The sequence below is a fragment of the Artibeus jamaicensis genome, unplaced genomic scaffold, assembly GCF_021234435.1.
Source record: "Artibeus jamaicensis isolate MK-2021 breed Jamaican fruit bat unplaced genomic scaffold, CSHL_Jam_final scaffold_1689, whole genome shotgun sequence".
Taxonomy (NCBI): domain Eukaryota; kingdom Metazoa; phylum Chordata; class Mammalia; order Chiroptera; family Phyllostomidae; genus Artibeus; species Artibeus jamaicensis.
The window spans coordinates 5,102,642-5,128,479 of NW_026522029.1; the positions used below are offsets into that span (position 1 = coordinate 5,102,642).

A 25,838-nucleotide genomic window follows, 5' to 3' on the forward strand; every position below is an offset into this window, starting at 1 on the left:
GGGGAAAGAGAGAGCACACAGTAAACTATTCCTTCAGATTTAGCCCTGTTTTTGGTTAAGAATCTTATCTATTAATTTTGTAGTCAAAAGGATTTCAGGAAGGTTTTTGGTTGGGAAACCTTGTTACTTTATGTTGAAGATTTTTTTTTTAATTCATAACCTAAACTTCATGTTAATTTCACCTGAGCAGAATTATTTTATGCTTTCTCAAGGTTGGAAGTAAAAAAAATAGCAATTGTTCATCTGCTCTTCCATTAGAAAGGTCAGACAGAGAAAGACAAGTCAACTGTCTTTTTACCGCCACAGGGTGCAGGAAGTGCCGGGCCACATCTAGGACAACAGGGCCGTCTCACATACCACAGTGACTTTCAAAGTGTGGCCCGCATGTCACTTGTGGACCTTCCAAATTGCTGATGTTCAGGTCCCATCCCTAGAGATTCTGGTGCTGTAGCGGTGGGCTGGGGCCCAGGCTCCCACCTCTCTAACCAGTCTCCCTGGTGATTCTGATGTACGGCTGGCGTTTGAGAACCGTCGCTCTGCAGCTGGGGTTGGCAAGTTGTAGCCCGCAGGCCAATGCGGCCGCTGCTTCTTTTTTCCTTTTTTTTTGGTAAATAAAGTTTTATTGGAATGCAGCCACACTCACTCGTGCACACGTGACTGTTTTAGGACTGCTGTGCAGAGGTGAGTAGTTATGGCACACACCCTATGGCCCCTTAAAGCTTAAAATATTTACTCTCTGGCCCATTTAAATTTGCAGACCCCTTCTCTAAAGGTGAATGAACATTTCTCCTTGAGTCAATTAAACCCCGTTGCGATCCTGATGATTCCGGGCAAACACAGTTGTAGAGAAGGTAACACTTTTTTTCAGAATTTAGTCTGAGGGGGTTTGCACAGTCCGTGTTTCCTGGCTTGTCCAGAGAGGGTGTTCGTTCCCCAGGCTCTACCCCGAGTGATTGGAGGTCCCGGGAAGCCAGGCATTTGGTTTGTATGGTCTGTGTTTCTCATGGTAGTTTTTAATAATCTCCCAGGTTAGTAAGCAGTGATCAAGTAGCCACACCATCCAAAACCCCCAAACCAGATCACCTACCTCCACTCAGGAAGGAAAACATTGTTCTATTTTAAAGAGGTGTCAATGTCTTAGGCTAAAGTTTACAGAGCTAACCACATCCCCTCCCTTCAGCCAGCCAGCTAGCTACCTGGCTCCCCTAAATGCATAAAGATAAAGACACGGTGCTGCTAATTATTTTGACCTTTCTTTTTAAAATTATATGTTACCGGTTATGCTATTATAGTTGTGCTGATTTTTTCCCCTTTGCCCACCTCCACCCAGTGCCCCCTACTCCCTCAGGCAATCCCTCCATCATTGTTCTGGTCCATGGGTCACTTGTATAAATTTTTTGGCTACTCCATTCCCTGCACTGTACTTTACTCCCCTGTGGCTGTTCTGTAACTACCTATTTGTACTTCTTAATCCCCTCACCTCTTTACCCATTCTCCCCTTCCATCTGGCAACCTTCTGGTACTAACTTCTCTTGCTTTTAAGAGTCTCTCTTTATCTTTAACCTTTGGCCTTTTAATTATGATGTGTCTTGGAGTGGGCCTCTTTATAGCCATCATAATTGGGACTCTGTGCTTCCTGGACTTGCATGTTTATTTCCTTCATCAAATTAAGGAAGTTTTCTGTCACTGTTTTTTTGGATAATTTTCCAAATTCTTGCTCTTTCTCTTCTCCTTCTGGCACCCCTCTGAGGTGAGTATCAGACCTCTTAAGGTTGTCTCAGAGGCTATTTTTTTCTATCCTCATTTTTTTGTATTCTCTTTTCTTGTTGTTCTGCATGGTTGTTTTTTGCTTCCTTATGTTCCAAATCACTGGTTTGGTTCTTGGCTTCATCCATTCTACTGTTGTTTCCCTGTACATTATTCTTTATTTCAATTAGCGTATCCTTCGTTTCTGACTGGGTCTTTTTTATGCTGCTGAGGTCCTCACCAAGTTCCTTGAGTATCCTTATAACCAGTGCTTTGACCTCTGCCTCTGATAGATTGCTTATCTCTATTTTCTTAAGCTCTTTTACTGGAATTTTGACCTGTTCTTTCATTTTGGCCATGTTTCTTTGTCTCCTCATTTTGGCAGCCTCCCTGTGTTTGGTTCTGTGTATTAGGTAGAACTGCTTTGACTCCATGTCTTGAGTGTGTGGTTTAATGTAGTAGGTGTCCTGTAGGGTCCAGTGGCTCAGCCTCCCCCAATCACCCAAGCTGGGTACTTAAGGTGTGCCCTTTGTGTGGGCTGAGTACACCCTCCTCTTGTAGTTGAGGCTTGGATGCTGTTGGCAGATCAAGGGGAGGGGTTTACCCAGGCCAGTCAGCTTCAAGGACTGGCTCTGACCACTGACCACCAACTTCTGCCCTCTGTGGAGGATCAGCTGTACAGGGGCAGGTTGGTGGTACTCCAGTGTGGTCTGTAGTTGTCTGCTTCTTAGGGTTTCCCAGGAGAAAGTGGTCCTGGCCTTTCCCAGGTGTTGCAGGCCAAGGTCAGCCCCTACCTGTGTTTTTCCTGGGGGCCACATTGCTGAGCTGTAAAGTAGTCTGAGATGGCTGCTACTTGTGCTGGGCTTGGAGATTCTCAGGTGAGGCCAAACTGAATGTAATCTGGCCGCTGCTGGGGCTCACTGAAGCCGGTTGTTGCTTGATTTAGGAGCCAAGACCAGCCATTCTTACAGAAAAACAGCTTGGGTGGGCCTGTAACTTGGGTGAGGTACAGCCTCTGGGGATCTCCGAGTTGGGTCACACAGTGGTAGCCGGGTTGATGGAGTCTCAGATATGGCACCAGTCTACCGGCTCTGTGGGGGAAGGTTTAGCCAAGGGCCTATGGCCCCTGCTCACCCAATGCCAGACACTCCAGTCTCTCCCTGCACACCACACATGACTTTCAGGCTTCTACCCTGGTGCTGGAGCTCAGAGGGAGTGAGTCTGAGTAGGTGAGTCCGTGTGTGGGTTCTTTAAGAGGGACCGCTTAGGACTCCAGCATTTTTTTTTCCACTGACTCAATCCCTGCTGGCTTTTACAGCCAGAATGTGTGGGGACTTATCTTCCTGGCACTGGAACCCTGGGCTGGGGGGCTTGGTTTGGCGCTGGGACTCCTTGCTCCCAAGATATCCCTTTTGATTTTTTTCCCACATGGGTGTGGGGCCAGCAGTCTCTGCTTCTGCACCCCTCTTACCAGTCTGGATGGGTGTGGCTTCTTCAATTCTGTAATTGTCAGACTTCCATTCACCTCGATTTCTGATGCTCCTGGGTGATGGTTGTTCTATATTTTAGTTGTAATTTTGATGAGCTTGTGCCATGTCTGCCTACACGGCCATCTGAACTAGAAGTTTTGACTTTTTACATGTTAGGCTCTTTCCTCTGTTACCGTATAACTTCCAATAGGTTAGCAAGCCAGAAATGGGATTTCATATTTCTCTTTAGTAGAAATTACCTTTCTTTCTACCGATTGAAGATACTTCATGTATTCCTTCGTCCCTTACATTACTATAAACTCAAAATGGTTAGTTGTGTGGTATTTGACCTCATAGGCAATGTCACTGTTTTCACTTTGACTAATGCTTTTCTGTTCATCATATAAAATTCTGTCTATGCATTCGAACCAGTTCTCACCAAGTGCAATCTCAGTTGATATATTGGGTTGGCCAAAAAGTCCGTTATGTTTTTTCCTTAAAATAAAAGATGTATTTTTCATTTTCACCAATAACTTTATTGAGTTCGATATTTTGAGTATGTCTGCTATCTCCTGCTATAGGCTTCTGATGGGTAGAGGCCAGGGCTGCTGCTAAACTGCTTCCAATGCATAGCACAGCTCCACAGCAAAAAATTATTTGGCCAAAATTTCAACAGTACAAAAAAACTTTGCAAACCATTTTTGACACATTTGATCAGTCACAGCACCTTCTCCATACACTACACAAGATCTTTTTTTGCGTTTCTGTTGCATTTTTACCTTTCTGGAGATAATAAAGCATAATATGCCAAAAATGTTGCAGATCTTCTACTTTCAGTATTAAAATAGCTGCACAAAAATTCACCAATTTTGATAACTTTTTAAAAGGTTGATATGACAGATGTCACAGTACAATCCAAAAAAAAAAAAAAGGTTTGGACTGAAGTTGAAAACAACTGAGCACTGCTAGAGCCATCTTATGGAAAAACTCAATGAATATTTTGACCAACCCAATATAAGCCTATGTCTCAAAATGCAGAATATATATTGAAAAAGTTCATTGTAAACACAATGGCTGCATATTGAATCTTATTTCCGCTATCATTTCATTAGGAAATAAACTTACAATGTTCCACATAAGTGGGAATTTCATCCCGAAGGACAGAAATCATGTGGAGACGTGTGGGAACCTCAAGTTCCATTTAGAAATGAAGACGGTGGTTTGTGGCCCCGGGAGATCCTGCAGGCTGAGGTGCTTGTGTGAGGAAGGCGGTGGGCCTTTCTGCCTCAGCTTGTGACCCCTGTTGTTCTACGAACCCCTGTCACAGAGGAACCCCTGTCACAGAGGAACCCCTGTCACAGAGGAACCCCTGTCACAGAGGAACGGAAGAGCTGGGGGGGGTCTCGCCCCACGGGCTGCAATGAGATTGTGATTTTCACATTCCCATCCTTTCTCATTTTCCCACTGTTCTGTAATGCAGTCTGTTCAGTTCCCTTTTTTTCCCTCTCTGAAAAATGGGAAATGTGTGCTTACTGATCTGCTGAGCCCTTTGAAAGGGAAAGTTTTTTTTGAGGTTGTTTTTCTGACGACACACTTGTGACTTCCCATTAGAAAGTCAGTGTCGGTACCTTGTGGGAATAAACCAGGATTCGGGCTTCTCATAGCACTTTCCGTAGAAGCCCGTAGCAAGCCCGTAGCATTTTCTCTTTCGCTGCAGTTGCATTTTCTCTTTCCCTGCAGTTACCTACTGACCGTGACTCTTCTGTGTGTTTGGTTTCTGACAGAGTCGGAGCAAGCAGAAGGAAAAGAGGGGCTGGGGGAGACTGAGAGATTCCCGGGAGGCCAGGAGAGCTGTAGTGGTGTAAACCCGGGAGGAGCTACGGGGAGAGCGGAGCAGATTCGAAACCTGTAAATGCACATGTAGCCTAACTTGCAAAACTGTTTGTAAGACTATGAACAGATAATCTCTTCATATACATACCTACAAACACAGGGTCTCTGATTACCATCCAACTAGCTCAGAACCTCAGTCATTTTTCTCTTTTTCCCTTTCTACTCACCCAACTAGTCTTCATCACATATTTTCTTCCTTTTTGTTCTGATTCTTTAAAAGAACATTTTATTTATTTTAGTTGTAGACAGAGGGGAAAGAGAGAGAGGGAGAGAAACATCAATGTGTGGTTGCCTCTCGCACGCCCCCTTCTGGGGACCTGGCTGAAACCTAGGCATGTGCCCAGACTGGGGATCAAACCAGTGAGCCTGTGGTTGGCAGGCCAGTGCTCAGTCCACTGAGCCACAACAGCCAGGGCTGTTCTGATTCTTCCTGTAAGAGTTTATCACTACCTGCCTGAGCTATAGGTAAAGCCTCCTAGTTAAGCTTTCCGTTGGTTTTCCTGTTCTAGGCTTGTCCAGTTCCAGCCTGTCCTCTACACAGTCTGCCACCAGACTGACCAAGGCTGTGGTTCCTTTGTCTGTGGTTTTATTCATTTTTAGATAGGGTGTAACTCATTATGAGTTATTATGAAATTAAGAGGCCTGTCCAGAAAAGTGTCTAACCATTGTTAATATATAATGAGAACAGTTTGCATGACATCGATGTAACCTGGCAGCTAAGAAGAGTGGACTGGAATGCACATGTGTGAACAATGATGGCTGCACTGTACTAGTGCAGTAGACGCCAGTAGAGTGAGCCCGTGTACTGTGTGGCCATCACATTCAAAACGAGCGAGTAGAGCAATGGATCTGCATCAGATTTTGCGTTAAGCTTGAACAATCCTCCGTGGAAACCATTCGGGTGATTCAGGAGGCTGCAGCGATGGACAACTGGTGATTGGCAGCTTCATCACAGCAACATGCCCACTCACGCATCACACGTCTCGTGCAGACCTGAAACATCAAATCGCCCAGGTGACTCAGCCCCACTACTGCCCATATTTGGCACCTTGAGACTTATGTCTTTTCCCAAACTAAAAATCACCTTTGAAAGGGAAGAGATTTCAGACCTCTGATGAGTTTCAGGAAAATATGACATGGCAGTTGATGGTGACTGGGAGAACTGCGTGAGGTCCCAAGGTGCCTGTTTTGAATGAACTGTGACATCGTTGTCTTGTTACAATGTTTCTTGTATCTTCGTCAATAAATGTCTCTATTTTTCATATTACCTGGTTGGATACCTTCTGGATAGACCTCATATACCATATTTTGCCGTGTGTAATGCACACTTTTTTGCCCAAGTTTGTGAGGGAAAGTAAGGGTGCACATTATACCTGGGTAGTACTAATTCTGTATCTATATAAATGTTTTAATTCTTTTATTTATGCTTATAAATTAAAAGTATAACTCTAGAAAGTAATAATGATATCTGTATTAAAAATAAGATCCTAGAATACAAGAATTGGTTTTCTTTCTAAATAGGAATAAATAAGTAAATAATTGAATTAAAAATTAAAATGACAAATTTTTTTCTTAAAAGTTTGGGCCAAAAATGTGGGTGTGCATTATACACAGCAAAATATGGTACATGCCCTGGCTGGTGTGGCTCAGCGGATTGAGTGCCGGCCTATGAACCGAAAGGTCGCTGGTTCAATTCCCAGTCAGGGCACATGCTTGGATTGCAGGCCAGGTCCCCATTAGGGGGCGCATGAGAGACAACCACACACTGAGGCTTCCCTCTCTTTCTTCCTCCCTTTCCCCTTCTCTAAAAGTAAATAAATAAAATCTTTAAAAACAACAAAAAAAGAACTTCCCTCCCCCCTCTGCCCCAAATACTGTACATACCACTGAAGGAGATTGATTATGACGCTTTCAAAATTTTATCAGAAGTGAGCATTTATTTATTTACTTATTTGAAATCAAGAAACATTCTCCCAAAGCATTGTTTTCATTGCTGTTCTCTCACAGTCTTTCAGTGGACCTTCTGAAGGGCACTGGGTGTGTTCATTACCTTGACCGTGGTCATGGTTCCTTGGGGGCCTACACATACCAAAACTTGTTAAATCGTCCACTTAGAAATGATTTAGTGTATGTCAGCAATACGTCAGTGAAGCTGTAAAAATATTCTTAAGTGGTTTTCCACTGCCCATCAAAGAAAGCCTGACTATTTTAAAAAATATTTTATTTATATATTTTTAGACAGAGGAGAAGGGAGGGAGAGAGAGAGGGAGAGAAACATCAGTGTGTGGTTGCCACCTGTATGCCCCACACCAGGGAACCTGCAACCCAGGCATGTGCCCTGACTGGGAATCGACCTGTCGCCATGTCACCTGACTGGCGACCCTTGGTTTACAGACTGGGACTCAGTCCACTGAGCCACACCAGCCAGGCCTAAAGCCTCACTTTTCAGCACGGTACTCAAGCTTCCCTGGCCGTCTGGCCCCAACAGCCCATTCTAGTCTTATCCTTCAAGGCTCCCCTACATGACCAGTGCTCCAGTCCCATAGAGCCAGTCACTAAGCTGTCCCTCATACTGTTCTGTCCATTTCATACAGCTTTCTCTCTCACTCTGTATCTTTAAGATCCAACTCAAATGCCACTTCCTCCATGAACACTACCCAGACAACCTGAACGGGAAATGATCTTTGGCACCTTAAACTTTGGTTTGTGCCACGTTTCTTATCACAAATTGCCTTAAATTATTGTTCTTTGTACACTTATCTTCCCTGGTGGACTAAAGGATCCTCAAATGACAATAATTTGTGCAACACTTCTGCAGCTCCCCTGTTCCCCGTACTCTTGTACGTGCATGGATCTCAGAATGAGGAAGGAAGGAAGGAAGGAAGGGAGGAAGGAAGGAAGGAAGGAAGGAAGGAAGGAAGGAAGGCTAGATGAACATTAAGCAAAACACGAGGCTTCGAGTTTGATTATATTTTGAACAAGATGCAACCAAACCTCACCAAGAGTCCCGCATGGCTAGTAAAAGAAAAAAGAAAAGTAAATTGCTTCCACTGCAAGTCGTTAGTTGACCTTCGCCTCCTGAGGATCGTGTAGAAACACGAAGGCAGAGTATGATTCCTGGAGTCCCCGTGTTGTGTGTGGGAAGCTCTGAAATTCACAGCAGGTGAACAGAAGAGCGTGAAGAGTCTCAGAATGCTGCAGTGACAAGAAGCAGACTGGAAGGTAGGTAGGTGATGCCCCTGCTCTGGGTGAAGTGAAAACGCGAGCGAAAAACTTCATTAGAGGAGGTTGATAAGCCTCTTCCATGTCTAGTTATAAAACAAGAAAGGAAGGTCTCTTGTGGAAATAAAGGAGGCCATATTTTTTTTCCAGGCCATTGCAACCCTCCAGGGCTGGACCGTGGGTCTCATTAGCAACCCCATTCCTTTTGTAAGACCGGCCCTGCTGCTGGAGCTGCCGCGTTCTGGGAGGCCCCTTTGCCAGGTTCCTGGACCTCCTCCCTGCAGGGAAAGCCCATCTGCTCCTGGCATAGCACAAGCACCTCGCCGGCGACAAGCATAGACTGTGTCAGGTAAGAGACCTGGAGTCACTGAGGCAGCGAGCAGCCAAGTCAGCGGGGACCCCTCACCAGACCTCATTCTCTAGCACGCTGTCATCTCAGTACACTTCTGTCAGGTGTGCTTGTGGCCACGTTAAGCCCTATGAGTGACACAAATGCATGGAAAAAACCGTCACTGCCATCAATAAACTTAAAACTACAGGGGGCACTTTTTTGGTGTGTTTTCTTTCGAATAAGCTCTTAAAGAAACTGGCGGGAGACAAGGAACATGTGAAGCAACTGAGAAAACCTCTATAGCTGAATATAAAGATTTATACAGAAAGGATTCAGGCTCAGAGAAGGGTGTGGTGAGGTGGAGATGGGGACAGGATTCTGGAAGAAAAGAGTAACAAGGATTTACGGCTTTATTTCCATCTTGGAGAACATTAGGGAGAAAAATGAGAAGCGGCAGAAGAAGGGGCAGTTGAATGAAGAAGGTCTATGGGTGATGTGGCTGGATAGGCTGGGCGGGGACTCCTGAAAGGAAATGGCTTGGTGCCAGCTGGGTGGGGACGCTTGGTAGGAATTGGCTTGGTGACAGTCGGGCTTGTTCCCATAGACTTTGTACTAGTAAGTACTTTGGTCCTTCGGGTTAAAGTGGCTTTAAGAACTCTCCCCCTGCCTTGGTAACCAGTAGATACTAGAGTGGAAAATAGAGAGAGAGGAAGGTAACTAAGAGCCCGCTGCTTTGGGAATCCGCATGTGAAAGGGGAATGCTGGTGAACCTGGGCTGGAAGAAGTGGGTGGAATCTAAAAGACATCCAGGAGGAAGGACCAATAGGCTTGCTGACCAAGGATGCTTGCGAAGCACTGAGTGTTTCACAGATAGTACACGCGGCTCATGTCAAATCAGTGACACTGGAACGTAGGGGAAATGGCTTCCCCAGGGTAAAATACGCCTCCTCGTAGAGAGAGGAGGATATTCCGAGAAACCCAATGACGAGTGTCCTCATCCTCATAATCTCCCCTGACATTCTCTTTGGTTCAAGGTTTTTGTCATCTAAGCCCTGACCTCTGCGATGCTATATCTCCCTAAACTGGCACACCCCCTCCTGGGACCAGTGACAATGTGATGGGCCCTCTGCAGGCATCTTCCTTCTGAACGAACACCAGAGCCCCACGAGGGAGCAGTGGGACGTTCCTTTTTGGCTGTCCAGCCGCCGATTCCCAATTTCACTTCCCACTAGAACTCACCCTTGACGGTTCCGATGGAGAGAATTCATGAGGCTTTCACCGCACGGAATTGTTGAGTTTGCCCAGGGCTTGGGCCAGGAGGGTTCAAATGTTTCGCTGTAAATTCTTAAACAGTTTTTAGGTGCCTGACACTCTTTGCTGCAGGATTCATTTCTTCTCCTCTGTTCTCGATCTTCCCATGAGAGTCTCCACCAAAAGGCAACACAAACCTGCAGAAGAAAGTGTGAAAAATTAAGGAGTAGCTTAGATTTGCTTAAAACAAAACACATTCTTTGTTTTCAACTTCTGGGTTTTTTTTTTTTTTTTTCCTTGCTTGAGTGGTCTGCTCAGGAAATGGCCTTTTTGCTAAGTGGGTTTTTGAGGTTTGGTAATTTCATGATGTTTCTATAGAGCCCAAGAGACACTTAAGAATCAGTATTTGCTTCGGAAACGATCTGTTAAGACATTATTTTCAGATCCTTATCTTTTCGGTAAAAGTCTAAGCAAGTTTTTCTTTCATGTACCTGTCTCCATTTTCTCCCTCCCCAAGAATATAAGAAAGAAATTGTTCTGAAATATGGGCCCAAGGAAAATAGATGTAAATTTCATTTTGTTAGGTATCTTCTTGTTTATTCATTAGTAAAGTTCTGGTTTTGATGGAAGTGAAGGAATTCTTAGATTATAAAACTGTATATACCTCTTTTTTGTCCAAATACAGAAAATCATTTTTTTCAGATTAAGCCTTGCTACTCTGAAAATAAGCAAGTTAGTTTGGAATAGTCTTATCAGTAATTAAGTCCATTTCTTTAGTTTCTGAGATGCTTTATTAACTGGTTAATCATGTTTTTCAGCATATTCTGTCTTGTTCACTGTTCAATACCCAGCCCCTTGTAGAGTGCTCAGCATTTAGTGGGTACTCAGTAAATATTTTGAACAAATTAATGGATTTTTGTCTTTCTTTTCTATTTGAAAAAATGATATAGTAATTTTTTAAAAGAATTTTTTAAAACATTCTTAATTCCAGCACTTACACAGTTGATTCTTTTTTACATCTTTTTGTCTTCATTTAAACATGCACATAGTTTGCTCTGGCTGGTGTGGCTCAGCGGATTGAGTGCTGGCCTGCAAACCTAAGTGTTGCCAGTTCAATTCCCAGTCAGGGCACATGCCTGGGTTGTGGGCCAGGTCCCCAGTAGGGGGCGTGCAAGAGGCAACCAATCTATGTTTCTCTCCTACATTGATGTTTCTCTCCCTCTTTTTCTCCCTTCCTTCCCCTGTCTCTCTTTCCGCCTTCCTTCCCCGGTAACTAAAATGAATAAACTCTTTAAGAAAAAAACCCCATGTACATAGTTTTACATGATTTTAGCTACTGTGACCTTGAAATTTTGGCCTTTAAAAAATTGCCATATATTTTATGTGTTAAAATAGACAAATGAAACATTGCATTATTTAGAGCAGCAAGAAACTCTCTTTTAATGTTAAAGGGGATGATTTGAGAAATACTGTCCTATTCGCAACAAATATTATGGAAGAATTATGGTTCATTTTAATTTATTATGTGGATTGGGATCAAAATTCTTTATTGGCTTCACATTGCCACTAAGCAGCGCACCTCAGCGACTTTTCCTTTTGGGTCGTGGGGCTCAGCAAAGTGGATGCAGCCTATAGTGTTCAGAATCATGATTTCCTGAAGGGAGTTAATGTTGCAAAACAGAGGGGATTGCCAATAACTAGAGGAAGCCCTCACAGCACATTTAAACGTTTTCTCCAGGACCATTTCAGACTAATTTTGTGAATACAACCATTGAAATCTGCCCTCAAAGAGGCGATAGGCTGATTTTTGGTTGTTCTCACGCTGAATGAGACACTCTTGGGTAGGTTTGTATGCAAAGAGGAGACAATTTATGCAGGTTGAAATGTGGAAGCTTTTTCTAGAACCACCTGCTTGTCAGATGGGGTCAAAATGCCACACACAGAGTGGCTTCCTGAAACAATGGCCTTTTTTTCTGAGGCCTAAGCTACGGCCTCAGAAGAAGCGGTTCTTCAGGCTTTCCGCCCTGAAAGTTAAGCCGCTGCCAGCAAGGTGGTTGATCTGCTCTTTTTCTGTTCCTTCATAGTGTCCTTCATTCACTGCATGCCAGTTTCCTGATTGGGTTCCCCCCTGGTGGGGGGAGCGTGGGGGTGGCGAGGACCTCTGTGCTCCTGGATCCTCAATGGATTGCTCTCAGGCTTCACATCCAGAACCCAAGTGAAGCCCAGAAGGTACTGGGAGGGGGAGTCCTGGGGGTCCCGAAATCTACCACACTTCCCTGAGCGAGGCCAGGACTTCCCCAGGCCAGGGACAGGCACCGGCTTTGTCGGGAGCTGCTGGCTTGGCTTCATCTGAAAGAGAGTTTGAGGTCTGCGTGGCAGGCTTCAGAGTTCTGAGTGAAAATGCCTTCTCCCGACGAACAGGAGCTTGCCATTGATCACAGCGACAACAACCTCTAAACAAACTTAACTCCGAACAGACTCTGTCTCCCTTCCTGGGGCTAACAGGCCTTGGCAGGGGTTCATTTGGGACGTGAGGAAACAGGTGTTAACAGGGCGTCTGTGCGGGCTGGGGAAACAAGCAGAGGCAGAATCCCTGCAGGAGACCTTTTCTCTAAGAAGCAAAAAAAGAAAGAAAGAAAAAGAGTTGTTGGAGTGGAACAGCTTCGGAGCTAGCTGACCACACTTTATGTTCTGGTTAGTGTCTTGTTTGCTAAAAACTTGAGGTGTAACCAGACTCTTTCCTTGAGGAGGAAGGCGCTAGGGCCCGGGGGGGAGAGGATGGCTTTGTTGTGTGACCACAGAGGCTGGTTACATACTAATTTCCTCTCAGGCTTGTGATGAAGTCAGTAAACCACAGTCTTCAACATGCTCGGCTCGGGCTGCAGCAGTGGCTTCTTGCCGGTGTCTCGGCCATGACACACACGGGACATGCCCTCCGGTCACCCGCTCACAGAGGATCTCTGTCGCCCCGCAGCATGGACCAGAGGCAGATTCTGCAGAAGTTCCTGGATGGGGCCCAAAACAAGAAAATGCGCAGAGAGGAGTTTGCCAGTGAATTTCTGGTGAGTCCCCCGTGGGACAGCCTCAGGGTAGTTGCGGGGACTGTTTAGCTGACTTGGGTGGTCCAACTCCCAGAGACTAAATTGCTCTTGAGATAAAGTGAGTATCAGACCCCGCTCAGGGGCGGAGCGGAAGGAGGCAACCTACGAGTTTGACTTCTCTGAGCTCTGTGCATATTTTAGATACTCTCTCCAAGGGACTGGTTTTTCATATTTTCTTTGCTAGCTTTTGGAGTTTGCCTAGAAATCTACAGCAGACATACATAATTCCAGGTGTGTAAGTGCTAATATTAATTGAATGTCTCGCATTCCCTGGGATCTGAGGTGTAACTTATGCTTCAGATGACTAACTGGAATTAATATGAAGAGGAAAGAGACCACGGGTAACTTTTCACGGGACCTTTTTATGTAGCCTCCCCACGGGATTCCACCTGGATGCCAAGACGCTTCAAGCACCAAAACGACCTGCTGCCGCAGTTCTTTATTTTTTTCTAAGACCAAAAGAAGATGGAAACGTGTTTTTACAATAACAGGGTTTCCTTGGCCTTTTCTTGAAGGGGTGGAAGGGCTAGGATGGGGAGTAGAGAAAAGTGAGGGGTGCGGTGAGGACCCCTAAACCAGTGGGGTCAGGTGCTGGAGAGGAACCCCGCGTCTCCGCCGGGGGCTGTGATTACTGACGCAGGGGACTCGAGGAGGCCTCGGGCACCCTCCAGCCCAGCTACCCAGCGACAGAGGCTGCCTGGCAGTACCCCCGATGTGTTTTGGAGTACTCCCAGCTGGTGTGTGAACTTCAAACCTTAGCTCTTCAGCTGTGGAGAAATGGGGAAAATGAGGCAACCGAAGTACAAACCTGAAATGAAATTATGATTCTGTCACCAACCAAATGATCCACTGCTTGACGCGTTCCCTCCTCTCTGTTTTCTAACTTCTAAAATGGGGAGAGCAATTCATGTCCTGCCTGTCCTCCCAGGATTGTTGTGGTGATTAAGTACCAAGAATAATCAAATGTGGCCATTCATTCAGTAATAGTTATTGAACACCGAGGCTGTTCCAAGTTCAGTTCGAAGCACTGAAGATACAGTAGTGAGCAAAGCCAAAACCTTTGCCCTTGTGAGTTAATACACTGGTACCTGATAACACATGGGAAATACTCTGTGAGGTCTCTAGTGATCAAACACTTTGGTGGAAGTATTACCTATTATAACAGAACCCCTGTGTCAGCTCTACTTGGATAGTATGATGGTGCCATGAAACGTGTTCTAAGTGCCAGGCAGTTCTGAGTCCCTCTGGGCAGAGTCAGTGGGGAGGCGCGTGGGGAGCGTCCTGGCCTATGTGTCTGCTTTAGACAGTCCCCTGCCCGTGGACTGTGATTCCTGAGCAAATGCACCCAACACAGAGAGGTAAGATGTGAGCTGAGGGAGCAGAGCCAGCCTCTGCTTGTATTTTTAACAAATAATGGAGACTAGCCCTGGCTGGGAGGCTCAGTTGGGTGGTTGTGGGTTCGTTTGACCCCTGGTCAGGGCAGAAAACTAGCTTGCGGGTTCCATCCAGGTCCGTGTGGGAGGCAGCCGATGGATGTTTCTTACACTGGTGTTTCTCTCTCGAATCAGTGAACATATTCTCGGATGAGGACTAAAATAATACTGATGATGATGATGATATAGACTATATCCCCAATATTTCACCTTTTCTTTGCTCAGTCATTGTAACCTCTCATCCAACTGTACGGTCACTTCCCCTCTGGTTTCCTCTGTCTGTGGCCTTGCTCCACCTTCAATTAATTTTCCATTCGACACCCAAGTGATCTCTTAATAATTAAGATCTGGTCATTTTTTCCCTGCTTACAAACCTTCTGTAGTTTTTTTCCCCTCAAGCTGTTTAAAATTGTGAACTGCAATACACATTTAGAGAAGTATGTAAAATGTGTGAAAGTATGAACAGAAAGCCGCCCCACCCAGATGGAGTAATAGGATAGAGCTCAGGAGACCCCTATCTATTCCTTCCCCATTGGGTCCCTCACCCCACCCCCGCCCTTCCCTGCCCCAAGAATAATCACGGTCCTGACTTTTACATTAATCACTTCCTTGCTTTTTTAGGTCCTGGTTTAGGACCTTATTTTTGGGTGATTAAGTGGAACCTCACTGTTCACTGACTCATGTCCTCCGGTGGAAAAACAAAGTCTTGCTCTCGGCCCCACCTAAAGGTTCAGCTGAGATAGAAGAGAGACTAGCTTTGGGGGAGTGAAGGGGTGACGAAGGAGGCCAGTTTGCCTGCTTGGGCAAGGTAAACACTGCCATTAAATTGGGGGACGGGGGAGGGGTGTCCCACCTGGTCATGTCCCACATCTCACCCGAAGCCCTTAATGTACACCCCCAAGATTTGATGTTGCCGAGATTTAAGGACTGATTCAGGGACACAGGCCACTGTTAGCCTCTGGCGGGCTGTGGAGCCCATGGCCGTGCTGTGTGATGCTTAGGTCTGCTTCTTTGGGCCAAGACGAAATTCAGTGAGCTTTCTGTGGTTGGAACTGCCGTTGGCTGCTCCTACAAGGTTTTTATGCATTCATTCAAGTACTTCATTGAGCGCTTACTGTGTGCAAAGCATTGTGCTGGAGGCTGGCGCTGCAGTGCAGTGCTCTGTGCTGCGGTGGAGCCTGTCTCCCGGGCGCTGGAGGACGTTGCAGAGAGGCACTGAACAACTGGTTACACTATTAAATATTTCATTATAACTGTGATAGTCTTGGTGGGGTGTCAAGGAAATATCACGTTCATTATTGTGTTTACTACACACTTAAAAAAATCCTGTGAGGTAGTTATAATCTCTGACTTACAGATGAGGAAACTGAGGCTGGGAGAGTTGAACTAACTGGTCTAAGCTCACTGAGCCGTTCAGCAATAGACATGAAATTTAACCTGGATCTGTTATTTCAGAGCCTGTGAAAGTAGTTTCGTGCTTCAGCCAATAACGCCGAGTCCCTCCAGGGGCCGAGCCGAAGGGTAAGGCCCTAGTCAGTATAGTTTCTAATAGCAGAAATGCGGTGCGCAACCACACTGTGGAAAATCTCTCTTTCTTTTTTAAAAAAAATTATTGACTGATTTTTAAAGAGAGAGAGAGAAAGAGATATCAGTCTGTTGTTCTACTTATTGATTCACTCATTGTTTCAATCTTGTATGTTCCCTGACCGGGGATCCAACCCACAGCCTTGGTGTATCGAAGCGATGCTGTAACAAACTGAATTTTTCTTTTTAAAAAAATCCTGTTGTTGCTATTCTTTTTTTAAATCCTTACCCAAGGATATGTTTATTGATTTTAGAGAGAGAGGAAGGAAGAAAGAGAGAGAGAAAAGCATCAATGTGAGAGAGAAACATTAATTGGTTGCCCCCCTTCCACACTCGATGGAAGGTTGAATCGGCAAACTTTTGGTGCACAGAACAGCGCTCCAACCATCTGCGCCACCTGGCCAGGCCAAAGCCTTATTGTTACTATTCTTATAAAATAATATTATTGCAGGTTAAAAGAAAGCAAATTCACCCTAGGACCAAGATCCTAGCAAATACAATTTTTTTCGGTATAGAAAAATTCTAGTTCTTATCCATTTATATAATGCCTTTTATATTACTGTAATTATAAGCACAGATACAATTTTTTATTCTTATTTTCACTTAACATCACACCAAAATGATCAGGTTGATTAAAATCTATTAATGACTTCTGATGCAGTTTGATACAATGAGAAAATAATAATCATAATAATAACTACTGCTTTTATGCCTATTATAGAAACTGTTTTAAATACTTATATAGTGACTTATTTAATCCATCGAGGCAGATACTGTTATTACTTCCACTTTACAGAAAAAGAAGTAGTGACACAGAGGGGTTAATGACTTGCTTGGGGTCACACAGCTGGTACACGGGGGTGCAACTGAGTTTTGAGTTCAAGTCTTCTTGCTTCACCATTTGAACTTATAATAACTTTGGAGCCAGTTACCTCTGGGTTGGAATTCAGGTTCTGCCTATTTACCAGCTGTGTGACCTTAAGAAAAGCAATACAAAGTGGGAACCAATAGCAATCACTTTGCAGAGCTGCGTGGAAGGTAATAGAATAGCTACACAAAATGACTGACATGTGGCAGGTACCCAGATAATCAAATTATTCCTCTGTCTTTGGACATTTAGGTTATTTCTAGTTTCCTACGATTATTGATAACCCTGCAATAAACGTGTTTGTCCATGTGGTTTTTGGATTATATACCAAGGCAAGAGCCTCCAAAGTGTTATTACAGAGGGTCACAGAATATTAGCGTCCAATGGGTTAAATAGTGCCAAATATTTCCAAAAGAGTTTTTAGTTTACAGTACCGTATCGTCTTCTCTACTACCTTGCTCATCTTAAATTAATAACTATAAAAGATAATATAGACACCTGTTTCTGGACTGCTTGCCATCTGGGAGTCAAGGGAGTAGGTTGCCATATATGATCTCAGCCACTACAACTCCAAGGGGAAGTGTGATCTTCTTTTTACCTGTAAAATGGCAAAGCCAGGATTTGAAACTCTGGTTTGAAACTCTAAAGCTTTCTAACTTTTGAGCCCGTGCTCTTAGTTCCCTACCTTCCTCCACACCCAGTAGCTTCCAGTTTCTTCATTGGTCTTAATGTTTTAAACTTGAAAAGAGTGTGGAATCTAACACATACACAGAAATGTGCTTTCAAGACACGTATACAATTTAACAACTAGTAATAAAGGAGGTACCTATGTAAGCACCATGCAGGTGCTTGCGGGCAAGAAAAAGAACACTGCCCTCACCCCAGAAATCTGGGTGTCTTTCCAGATCATAAATCCCCAAACTCCTGCCAAACTCAAGGTGAACACCACCCTGAGGTCGTCGCATGGCTTGAAGACCTGGGTGTGTCATTGAACAATAGACGTTCATCTTCCTGGTTTTTGAACTTCATGCAAATGTCTTCCTTCTTTCACTCTACATTATATTACAGAATCCATCCTTGCACACAGCTGGGTCACTCTGGGCCAGCTGAGTCGTGTCCCCCACTCCCGCCAGCAGTCCTCATGTTCACTGGATTCAGAGGCCCAAGCTCCTAATTCCATGTATTAGCATTCACACTTCTCAGTCCCGTTGGAGTCGTGGGAGAGGTAATGATACTGACCTGCAGTTGTAAGGCGTTGCGGAGGCTCCCTGAGAAGCTCTGCAGACAGACGAACTCTGTGTCCCCGTGCCAGCTGGCGCAGCAGGACCAAGTGTCATTGCTCCCCCTTGGAATATGACTTACACTATGACTTCATTACAATATGCGGCCTTCGGAGGCTAAGATATTGGGGCCTCGTGCTTTCCTTTTCTCTTCTGGGAGTGAACTTAACTCATTTATCAGTAATGCATTTACCAGGCAATGAGAAGACCGTGCAAAGGACTCAGTCCTGATTTCCAGCATGTGATGGCCAGGCCCTCCCCTCTGCTTTCCTGTCTCAAAAGGAAAGGGGTGGCATAGTCCACAGGTCAGATGAGCTTACTCTTGGCTCCTCCAGCACCCCCCGAATCTGGTCTCTCATCAGGCCCAGGAGGGATGCTGGCCTCTTTTATTTTTCTTTCTATTTTTACTTTTTAATTTATTTTATTTTACTTTTATATATTTTTTCAATTACAGTAACCATTCAGTATTTCATTAATTTCAGGTGAATAGCACAGTGGTTAGACATTTATATACCTTACGAAGTGTTCACCCCAGTGAGTCCCTCTTGTACCTGCCTGGTGCCACAGACAGTTATTACAATACCACTGACTATATCCTCTGTCCTGCTCTGGGCCCTTCAAAGTCTCAGAGGCTCTTCCCCTCAGGTCTCTCCTTGGGGCCCCTGGCAGGAAACTCATCCCCCTACTCTGAGATTTGCAGAGAAATACCTTCCCCCTTTGACCTGTCTTTTATCCCCAGCCCCAACACCCCTCCCGGGACTTGCTTTCTCTTTTATGCCCCTTTGCTTCCCACTCTCCGAGTTTCTCCTTTTCTGGTGTGGTTTATCGCTTCTTCTGTCCCAATTCTGCTCTGCTTTGTTCTCGGTTGGGGTGCTGGAGTCTGGGGGTCGGTGGGGAGAAAAAAGGAACAACAAAAAAGGAGGCCTTCACAGTGGTCTGACCTCAAAGTAAGCTGTGGGGGGCGGAGGGTGGAAAGAATCTTTGCCTCTTGCCAAATTAGCAGTTCTGTAGGAATTTCCTACGTGATGTTTTTGGTGAGTGTCTCGCTTTGTCATCCAGCCAGAGGCTCCAGGAGGATGAATGCAGTAGGGAAGAAAAAGCCACCCTGTCCCATTGTTGAAGGTGGCGGGCAAGGCAGGTAAACCAGCATAGGCCACACGCACACACACACACACACACACACGCTTTACCTGTGCTCAACGCAACTCAGAGTCAATGGGACATGCAGTATCTAGCTAACAGTCTGAAGCCCTCTATTTACCATACTTAATTCAAATTAGGCTAAGGGGAACATATTAAGTTCTCCTTTCTGAAGCAGGTTTCTCTGTCTGAATCTCTTGGGCAGGAGAGGAGAGTAGGTCAAAGATTCTTTCTGAGTCTTGTTTCTTAAGAAACAACTTAAAATTAATATCCCCAAAAGGCAGCTTCGGGGTGCTGAAATTTTGGTCCACGTGGGGAAAAATCTTAAGCACTTGGCCAAGGAGTGTAGACTTTTTTTCCTGGTAGCAAGGGGGATTCGCTGAAGTTGTTTGGAGCATAAGCAAGATAAAAAGGCAATATCTTAGTAAGATTATTTTGGTACAATCATGCCTAACTGATTTCAATGGGGAAAGAGAAAAGTGGAAGGAGGCGTTAAGAAACGACTGTGAAGGGGTCAGCCGTGAGGGGCAAGGGCCTGAATTACAGTGTGTGCAACGGGCATGGGAATGAAGGCTGATGCAAGATACTGCATGGAAAGAATCGGTTGAACTTGCTGACTGAGTCAGACGTAGGGATTGTGGGGAGGGGGGAACCAGAAATGACTCCCAGTTTCTGGAGTGTGGCCACCTGGGGTAAGGACAGTGCCCTTATCATTAGCGATTGGAACAATGACGAGATATGCAAATGGGACTGTCTAGGACGTGAGTGAGGATTGAAATTTAGTGATCTGATTTCAGTATAGAGATTTGAGACATCCAGTAGGGGTTGGAAGTATAATTCAATTTTAATCAGTTAAGTAAAAAATTTAAAACCAGTAGTATGCCTTCTCTAAGCGTATGCTGTATTTCTGCATAAATGTGTATGGTGGGAGAAGGGCAGAGAGTTGAGGACTTAACTTGGGAACTTTGGATAATTCACAATTAGAAGATGGAAATGGACAGGCAGCCAGTAAGACTGAGAAATGGGAAAGGGAAGTCAGGGAAGAACGAGGAGAAGCAAGATGGTGTAGACTAATAAGGGCCACAGGAGGAAGAAATTTCAAGAAGGAAGTTCAGGGAATGAAAACTGAGTAAACGCTGAGGGATCTGACCCATAGGAAGTAATTTATGATCTTCACTGGACCAATTCCCTATTAAATAGTGGGTAAATAATATTAATTATTTTCTGTAGTTAAATTTGACAAGTATGTATTGGCTATCACAGACGTTTTCCCCTTATCGTTCTCAAGTTGAATAGGGGTTCCCACAGGTCAGATCTATTACATGTGCCTGGTGCTGGCCCTGCCTTTCCCTCCCCCGCCTTCCTCCCCTACACCCCAGCACGGTGCAGGCCTTCCAGGCTCTTGACTTGCACAGGAAAGAACGCAAGGATAAGTCCCAGTGAGAGCAAAAACAAGGTTTATTCAAATAAAGAAAAAGAGGCTAGGTAGGATGCAGGTTCCTGGAGGCATGATCAGGGTCGAGCCGTCCACTGCTCTCCCTGGCTGCAAGTCTCACAGGGCACCACAGTGAAAGAAGAAAGCACACTTCCGAGTGGACACAGGTGAACTCGCCACTCAGTTGGGCGCTGCCCAGTCAGTTCTTGGGGTTGCATGTGTTTCCAAGAGTGGGCTGTTTCTGAACTTCGTGGTGTCAGATTCTGGCTTCACCTTTTGGTTGTGGTTTTCTTCCTAACATGGTCTGCTCCAGAAGTGTCATGGCACTTGTTCCCCCCCACCCCCCGCCCTTCTACTCGTGGTGTCAGTTTTCATTCTAACGATGGTATAACGAGCTTTGGGGTTGTTCTCTGGTCCCTTTTTCTTCCATCTTGGCTTGATCTGGTTTTAGCTGGTCCTAAAACCAGAGGACTTGTTGTTGGCTTCTGCAACCACCATAGGAGTTTCCTGCCTTAAACTATTTCCCTTTGATTATGTGTGGAGGTGGGGGCACTGGCAGAGGACTTCCTCATTCCCCCGTGGGAAGCTTTCCCTAACTTCTTCTTCTTAATGGTAAGGGTGTTCGACAAAATTTGGTACAAGATGGATTTATAAGAAGGAGCTAAAGAATCATCATTTCCTCTGACCTGAAGTTTTGGCCTGAAGTATAATGTTGGCAAATGGGAATAAATTTAAGCAGTTACTTCACAATCTTAAGGAATCTCGTTCAGCCGTGTGATGCTAACCCCTGGCTGGCCCAGATCTATTCTACCAACACAGAATGATACCATTTGAAGACCACTGGTTGCAGGGTGGGCTTGAAGTTTCCGTCACGTAAACAGTGACTGCTTTGGGGACCAAATCTTTGAAATTTTGTTGGATCTAGAGAAATTTAATGCAACTTAAGCTCCATTTCTACTTAAGATAGCCTGTAGTTGCTATAAAGAAAGTAAACTTTTAACACCTGACCCATTGGGCAACACCTATAGCTTGCTTTCAGAAGATGCTGATTTCTTAAATATTCATCAGTTTCAGCTCTTAAGTTTTAGCTATTTGTGGCTCAGCTGCAGTAAGTGTGATCATTTCCCTTTTCCAGATGTCACTGAACTCTCCATCCTTATGCTCCAGGGCTCTGTCACAAACGAACTCAGCCCCAGAAGATACTAAAAGGGCTGAAATAGAGGGTTCTGGGGGTGGAGAAGGAAAGAGTGGGGGGCTAAAAGGCATTAGTACTTTTCTTCCCACCTTCTAAGTTCTTCTGGGCTGGGCTGATAGCCAATCAACAGGGACAGATTAACAGGAGAAAATCAAAGTTTAATACATGTGCATGAGGAATTCACATAGACATGATAATTCCATGAAAATTTCAAAAACGGGTAGGCAGCATTGGGTATAAGACATTTTTGGACACAGGAAAAAGTGGGGGAAACAGGGTGTTAGATTTTGGAAGTGAGAATGGGCAATGAACAGGTATTTGAGGAACAGTGGAACACACGCACACACACACGTGTGCGTGACAGGAAATCCTTGCTAGGTGACTCAGAAGCAGTGGGACACAGGGGCTGTCCTGAAGCCCTCTCATTTACCATACTTGGTTCCAATTAGGCGAAGGGGGGCCTCCTGAGCTCTCCTCCATGAAGCAGGTTTCTCTGTCTGAATCTCTTAGTCAGTGAAGGGGGAGGATCAAGGTTTCTGTTTGAGTCCTGTCTTCTTAATTAGTGCCCCCAAAGGCAGCTTCAGGGTGGTGAAATTTTGGTCTCTTCAAAAGCTCTCTAGTGATAGCTTTTTGCCTTTTTTCTCTAGGCAGATTTAATTATTGGAATTTTATTGCAGAAGCTGAAAAGACTCTCCACCAAGTACAAGACAGACAGAACCTATCCCACGACTGTGGCAGAGAGACCCAAGAACATCAAGAAAAACAGATACAAGGATATCTTGCCCTGTAAGTTTCATTTCTCCCTGTAAATTTGTACCTCCTCCCAAGTTCAATTATCTGTATCTCCTTTCACCCATTGCTTGCTGTTCTGAGTCCTGGAATGTGGCTTTGACAAGTTAGTTTGTACTAGTTATGACTACAAAAGAACATCCATTCATTCACTCATTCATTCATTCATTCATTCATTCACTCTTCAGACCACTATTCATGCTGCTAGTCCCTGACTTACAGTAAGCCCTCGGACTAACCCCCCGTAATTATCCTGTGTCTTTCTTTTGTATTCCAGATGATCACAGCCGAGTAGAGCTGTCCTTACTAACCTCTGATGAGGATTCCAGTTACATCAATGCCAATTTCATTAAGGTACAGTCCACATTCCATATTCTCTAGGTACCTAAAAAATGGGAGAGGATAGTAGACTATATTTCTCTAGGCACCTAAAAAAGGGAGGGAAATGTATTGGACAAGAACAAAAGGGTACTGTTTGTAGTCACCCCATGTGATTTCTGTTCCCCATTAGGGAGTTTACGGACCCCAGGCTTACATTGCCACCCAGGGACCTTTGCCTACAACTGTCCTGGACTTCTGGAGGATGATTTGGGAATACAGTGTCCTGGTAAGAGCAGCATTACTTTCCTTTCTCTTCTCTCATTTTTAGGGATAGAAGGGCTGAGAGCATCAGGATATGCAACTGAGGTTTCTTATGTATTAAATTAGCGCTTCTTTTTGTTAGTCACCAGAATTTCGGTGTTCTGGTACACCTTAGTCAAAATCACGATGTCACTCTTCAAGGAAATGAAAGTTCTCATCTTGACAGGCTCATTTGTTAATAAGAATTTACTGATTTGAATAGAGAAAAAGAGAAGTGGGGAGAGAAAGAAGGAAGGGTAAGAGCAAGAGTTTGTAATTTATCTAGATTTCTTTTTTATTAAAAAAAAGAAACCTAGGGAAGATTAATGAACACTTTCTGATCCTGGGACCCATGGACAGTATTAGCTGCTCTTTCTAACTGGAGCAATGGTTAAGTGTCTGTCCCTTTTGTCCCCAGATCATTATTATGGCATGCATGGAGTTCGAAATGGGGAAGGTGAGTGCATCCTTGCCTGAGTAAAGGCAAAGGGAAGAAGGAAAACAAGGGGGGAAATTGGTAGCAGAACTTTCATTAGGTGCAACTAGGTAAAATTTGTGCTCATCTTGCCAGTTTTCAGTTTGGGGAATGCCAAATGACTCTCAGGACTCTTTTTCATTTTGTTTTTCACTCCTAAGGATCCTTTTTATTCTGTCCATTTTCCCAGTAGACTCCGTGTTTTAAGAAAAAAATAAGGTATGCTTTTTGAAGTGACCGTTCACCTTTCCATTTTGTTGACCGGACACACCTTTCACTACCAGGCAGAGCTTCCCGGCCTGCTCTGCCCAACGTGGCACCCGCTAGCCACGTGCTGCCACTGAGCTCTTGGAATGTGGCTGCTGTGACTGAGGAACTCCATTATTTTATTTTAACAAATTTAATTTAAAAAACTGATATGAAATTCAGTTATTGGAAAACTTTAAGTATGTTTGGAACAACTCAGGTATCTGAATCTTTTCAACTATAAATGTTATGGCCTCTAAATGAAAATAAAGTATTTCTAATGAAAATTTGGCATATGAATGGAGATGTACAATGAATATTAAAAACACTGTATTTTGAAGAAGTTTAAAATGTCAAATATCTAATGACTATTTTATATTGATTACATGTTGAAAATTTCTTTGATGTATTGGCCATGTAAGTTATATTATTAAAATTAATTTCCCTTTTTTTATTTTTGTTTAAAAATTTTTTAATTTATTGATTATAGAGAGAGATGAGGGGACAACATCCATCCATTGCTCCACCCTTTCATGCACTCCCTGGCTGATTCCTACATGAGCCCCGACCAGGGGTATTGAACCCACAAACCTGGTGTATTGCAATGATGCTCTAACCAACTGAGCTATGTGGCCAGGGTTGTTTTTTGTTTTTGTTTTTGTTTTTCCGAATGTGGCTGTTAGAAAATTTAAAATTACACATGTAGCTCACATTATATTTCTATCGAATAGCATTCTTCTCATGTATTGTTGCCATTCTGAATGGGTACAATTCCAGTTACCACCGAGGGGACTTGGCGTTCAGTCAGCTTGTACGGACCTTAGTAGACGTGACTTCTGTTGACCTTTTTGAAGTACTAAAAATATCAGATCCCTATTTCCGCTTTTTCAGACTTCTAGGAAGTCTGTCATTTATATAGTCTTTAATGTTTGTTTTCCCATCCTTGGAGATTCCAGACCATGAAGTTGGGGTTGAAGGCCAAGGGGGTTAGACGTTCCTCACCTAAGGTGAAGGACGCAGAGCTGAGCTGGCTTCTGAATGAGGGAGTGGGTTTCGTGACTCGGAAGAGACTGGACTACATGGAGGGAAATCACTGTCTTCTGCTTTGTGCCACAGAAAAAGTGTGAGCGCTATTGGGCCGAGCCGGGAGAGGTGCAGCTGCAGCTTGGCCCGTTCTCCGTGTCCTGTGTAAGTGTGATGCCCATTTCCACACGGCTGAGCCAAAGCCTGCGATCTACTCTAGGGAGAGTCGTTTTTGAATCTTAGTCCTTGAAATGACTAATATTTTAATTTACTTCTTAGGAAGCGGAAAATAGAAAATCTCATTACATAATCAGGACTCTAAAAGTCAAGTTCAACAGTGTAAGTACAGAATGGAGCAGTAAATTCAAAAGCCTGAAGAGATCGGGCAGGTTAATATATATGTAGGTGTCTTGGGCTGGGCATGAGACAATGGGGAGTAATGGGGGGCCTTTGTCATTCTGGAATAATCTTCATATTCAAAAGAGATCTTTGGCGGCATCTGGGCTCCCCAATCTATTCCTCACCGTGACCACGTATAAAACAGTTGTGTAGAGAGAAGAGAGGCTGCAAACCAACTTGAGAGCTCAGGCTGTCCCTCTGAGACCAAGGGATCCAATACACCAGCATTTCTACGGCCCATGTGCAGTGTCTCAGTCGGGAAGCTCCAGGTTGGACTGTCTTCACATCTACCTCCTCTGCTGAGCGGGGCCGATAGGGACAGGCCAACAATAAGTGC

The 25,838-nt window shown here is 44.4% G+C and overlaps 1 protein-coding gene across 2 annotated transcripts in view; it reads left to right on the forward strand.

The window, feature by feature from the left end:
- Window positions 1-12,742: 12,742 nt before the first annotated feature.
- Window positions 12,743-25,838, forward strand: part of PTPN22 (protein tyrosine phosphatase non-receptor type 22) — a 48,938-nt gene continuing 35,842 nt past the window's right edge. The window contains exons 1-7 of one of the 2 annotated variants that reach the window (XM_037152462.2): window positions 12,743-12,974; window positions 22,626-22,734; window positions 23,015-23,091; window positions 23,249-23,344; window positions 23,777-23,815; window positions 25,196-25,267; window positions 25,382-25,441. In XM_037152462.2, the coding sequence (XP_037008357.2) occupies window positions 12,750-12,974; window positions 22,626-22,734; window positions 23,015-23,091; window positions 23,249-23,344; window positions 23,777-23,815; window positions 25,196-25,267; window positions 25,382-25,441 (678 nt within the window). In that variant the 5' untranslated portion in view covers window positions 12,743-12,749. The remainder of the gene's footprint in view (window positions 12,975-22,625; window positions 22,735-23,014; window positions 23,092-23,248; window positions 23,345-23,776; window positions 23,816-25,195; window positions 25,268-25,381; window positions 25,442-25,838) is intronic. The other variant, XM_037152464.2, reaches the window with a different exon arrangement.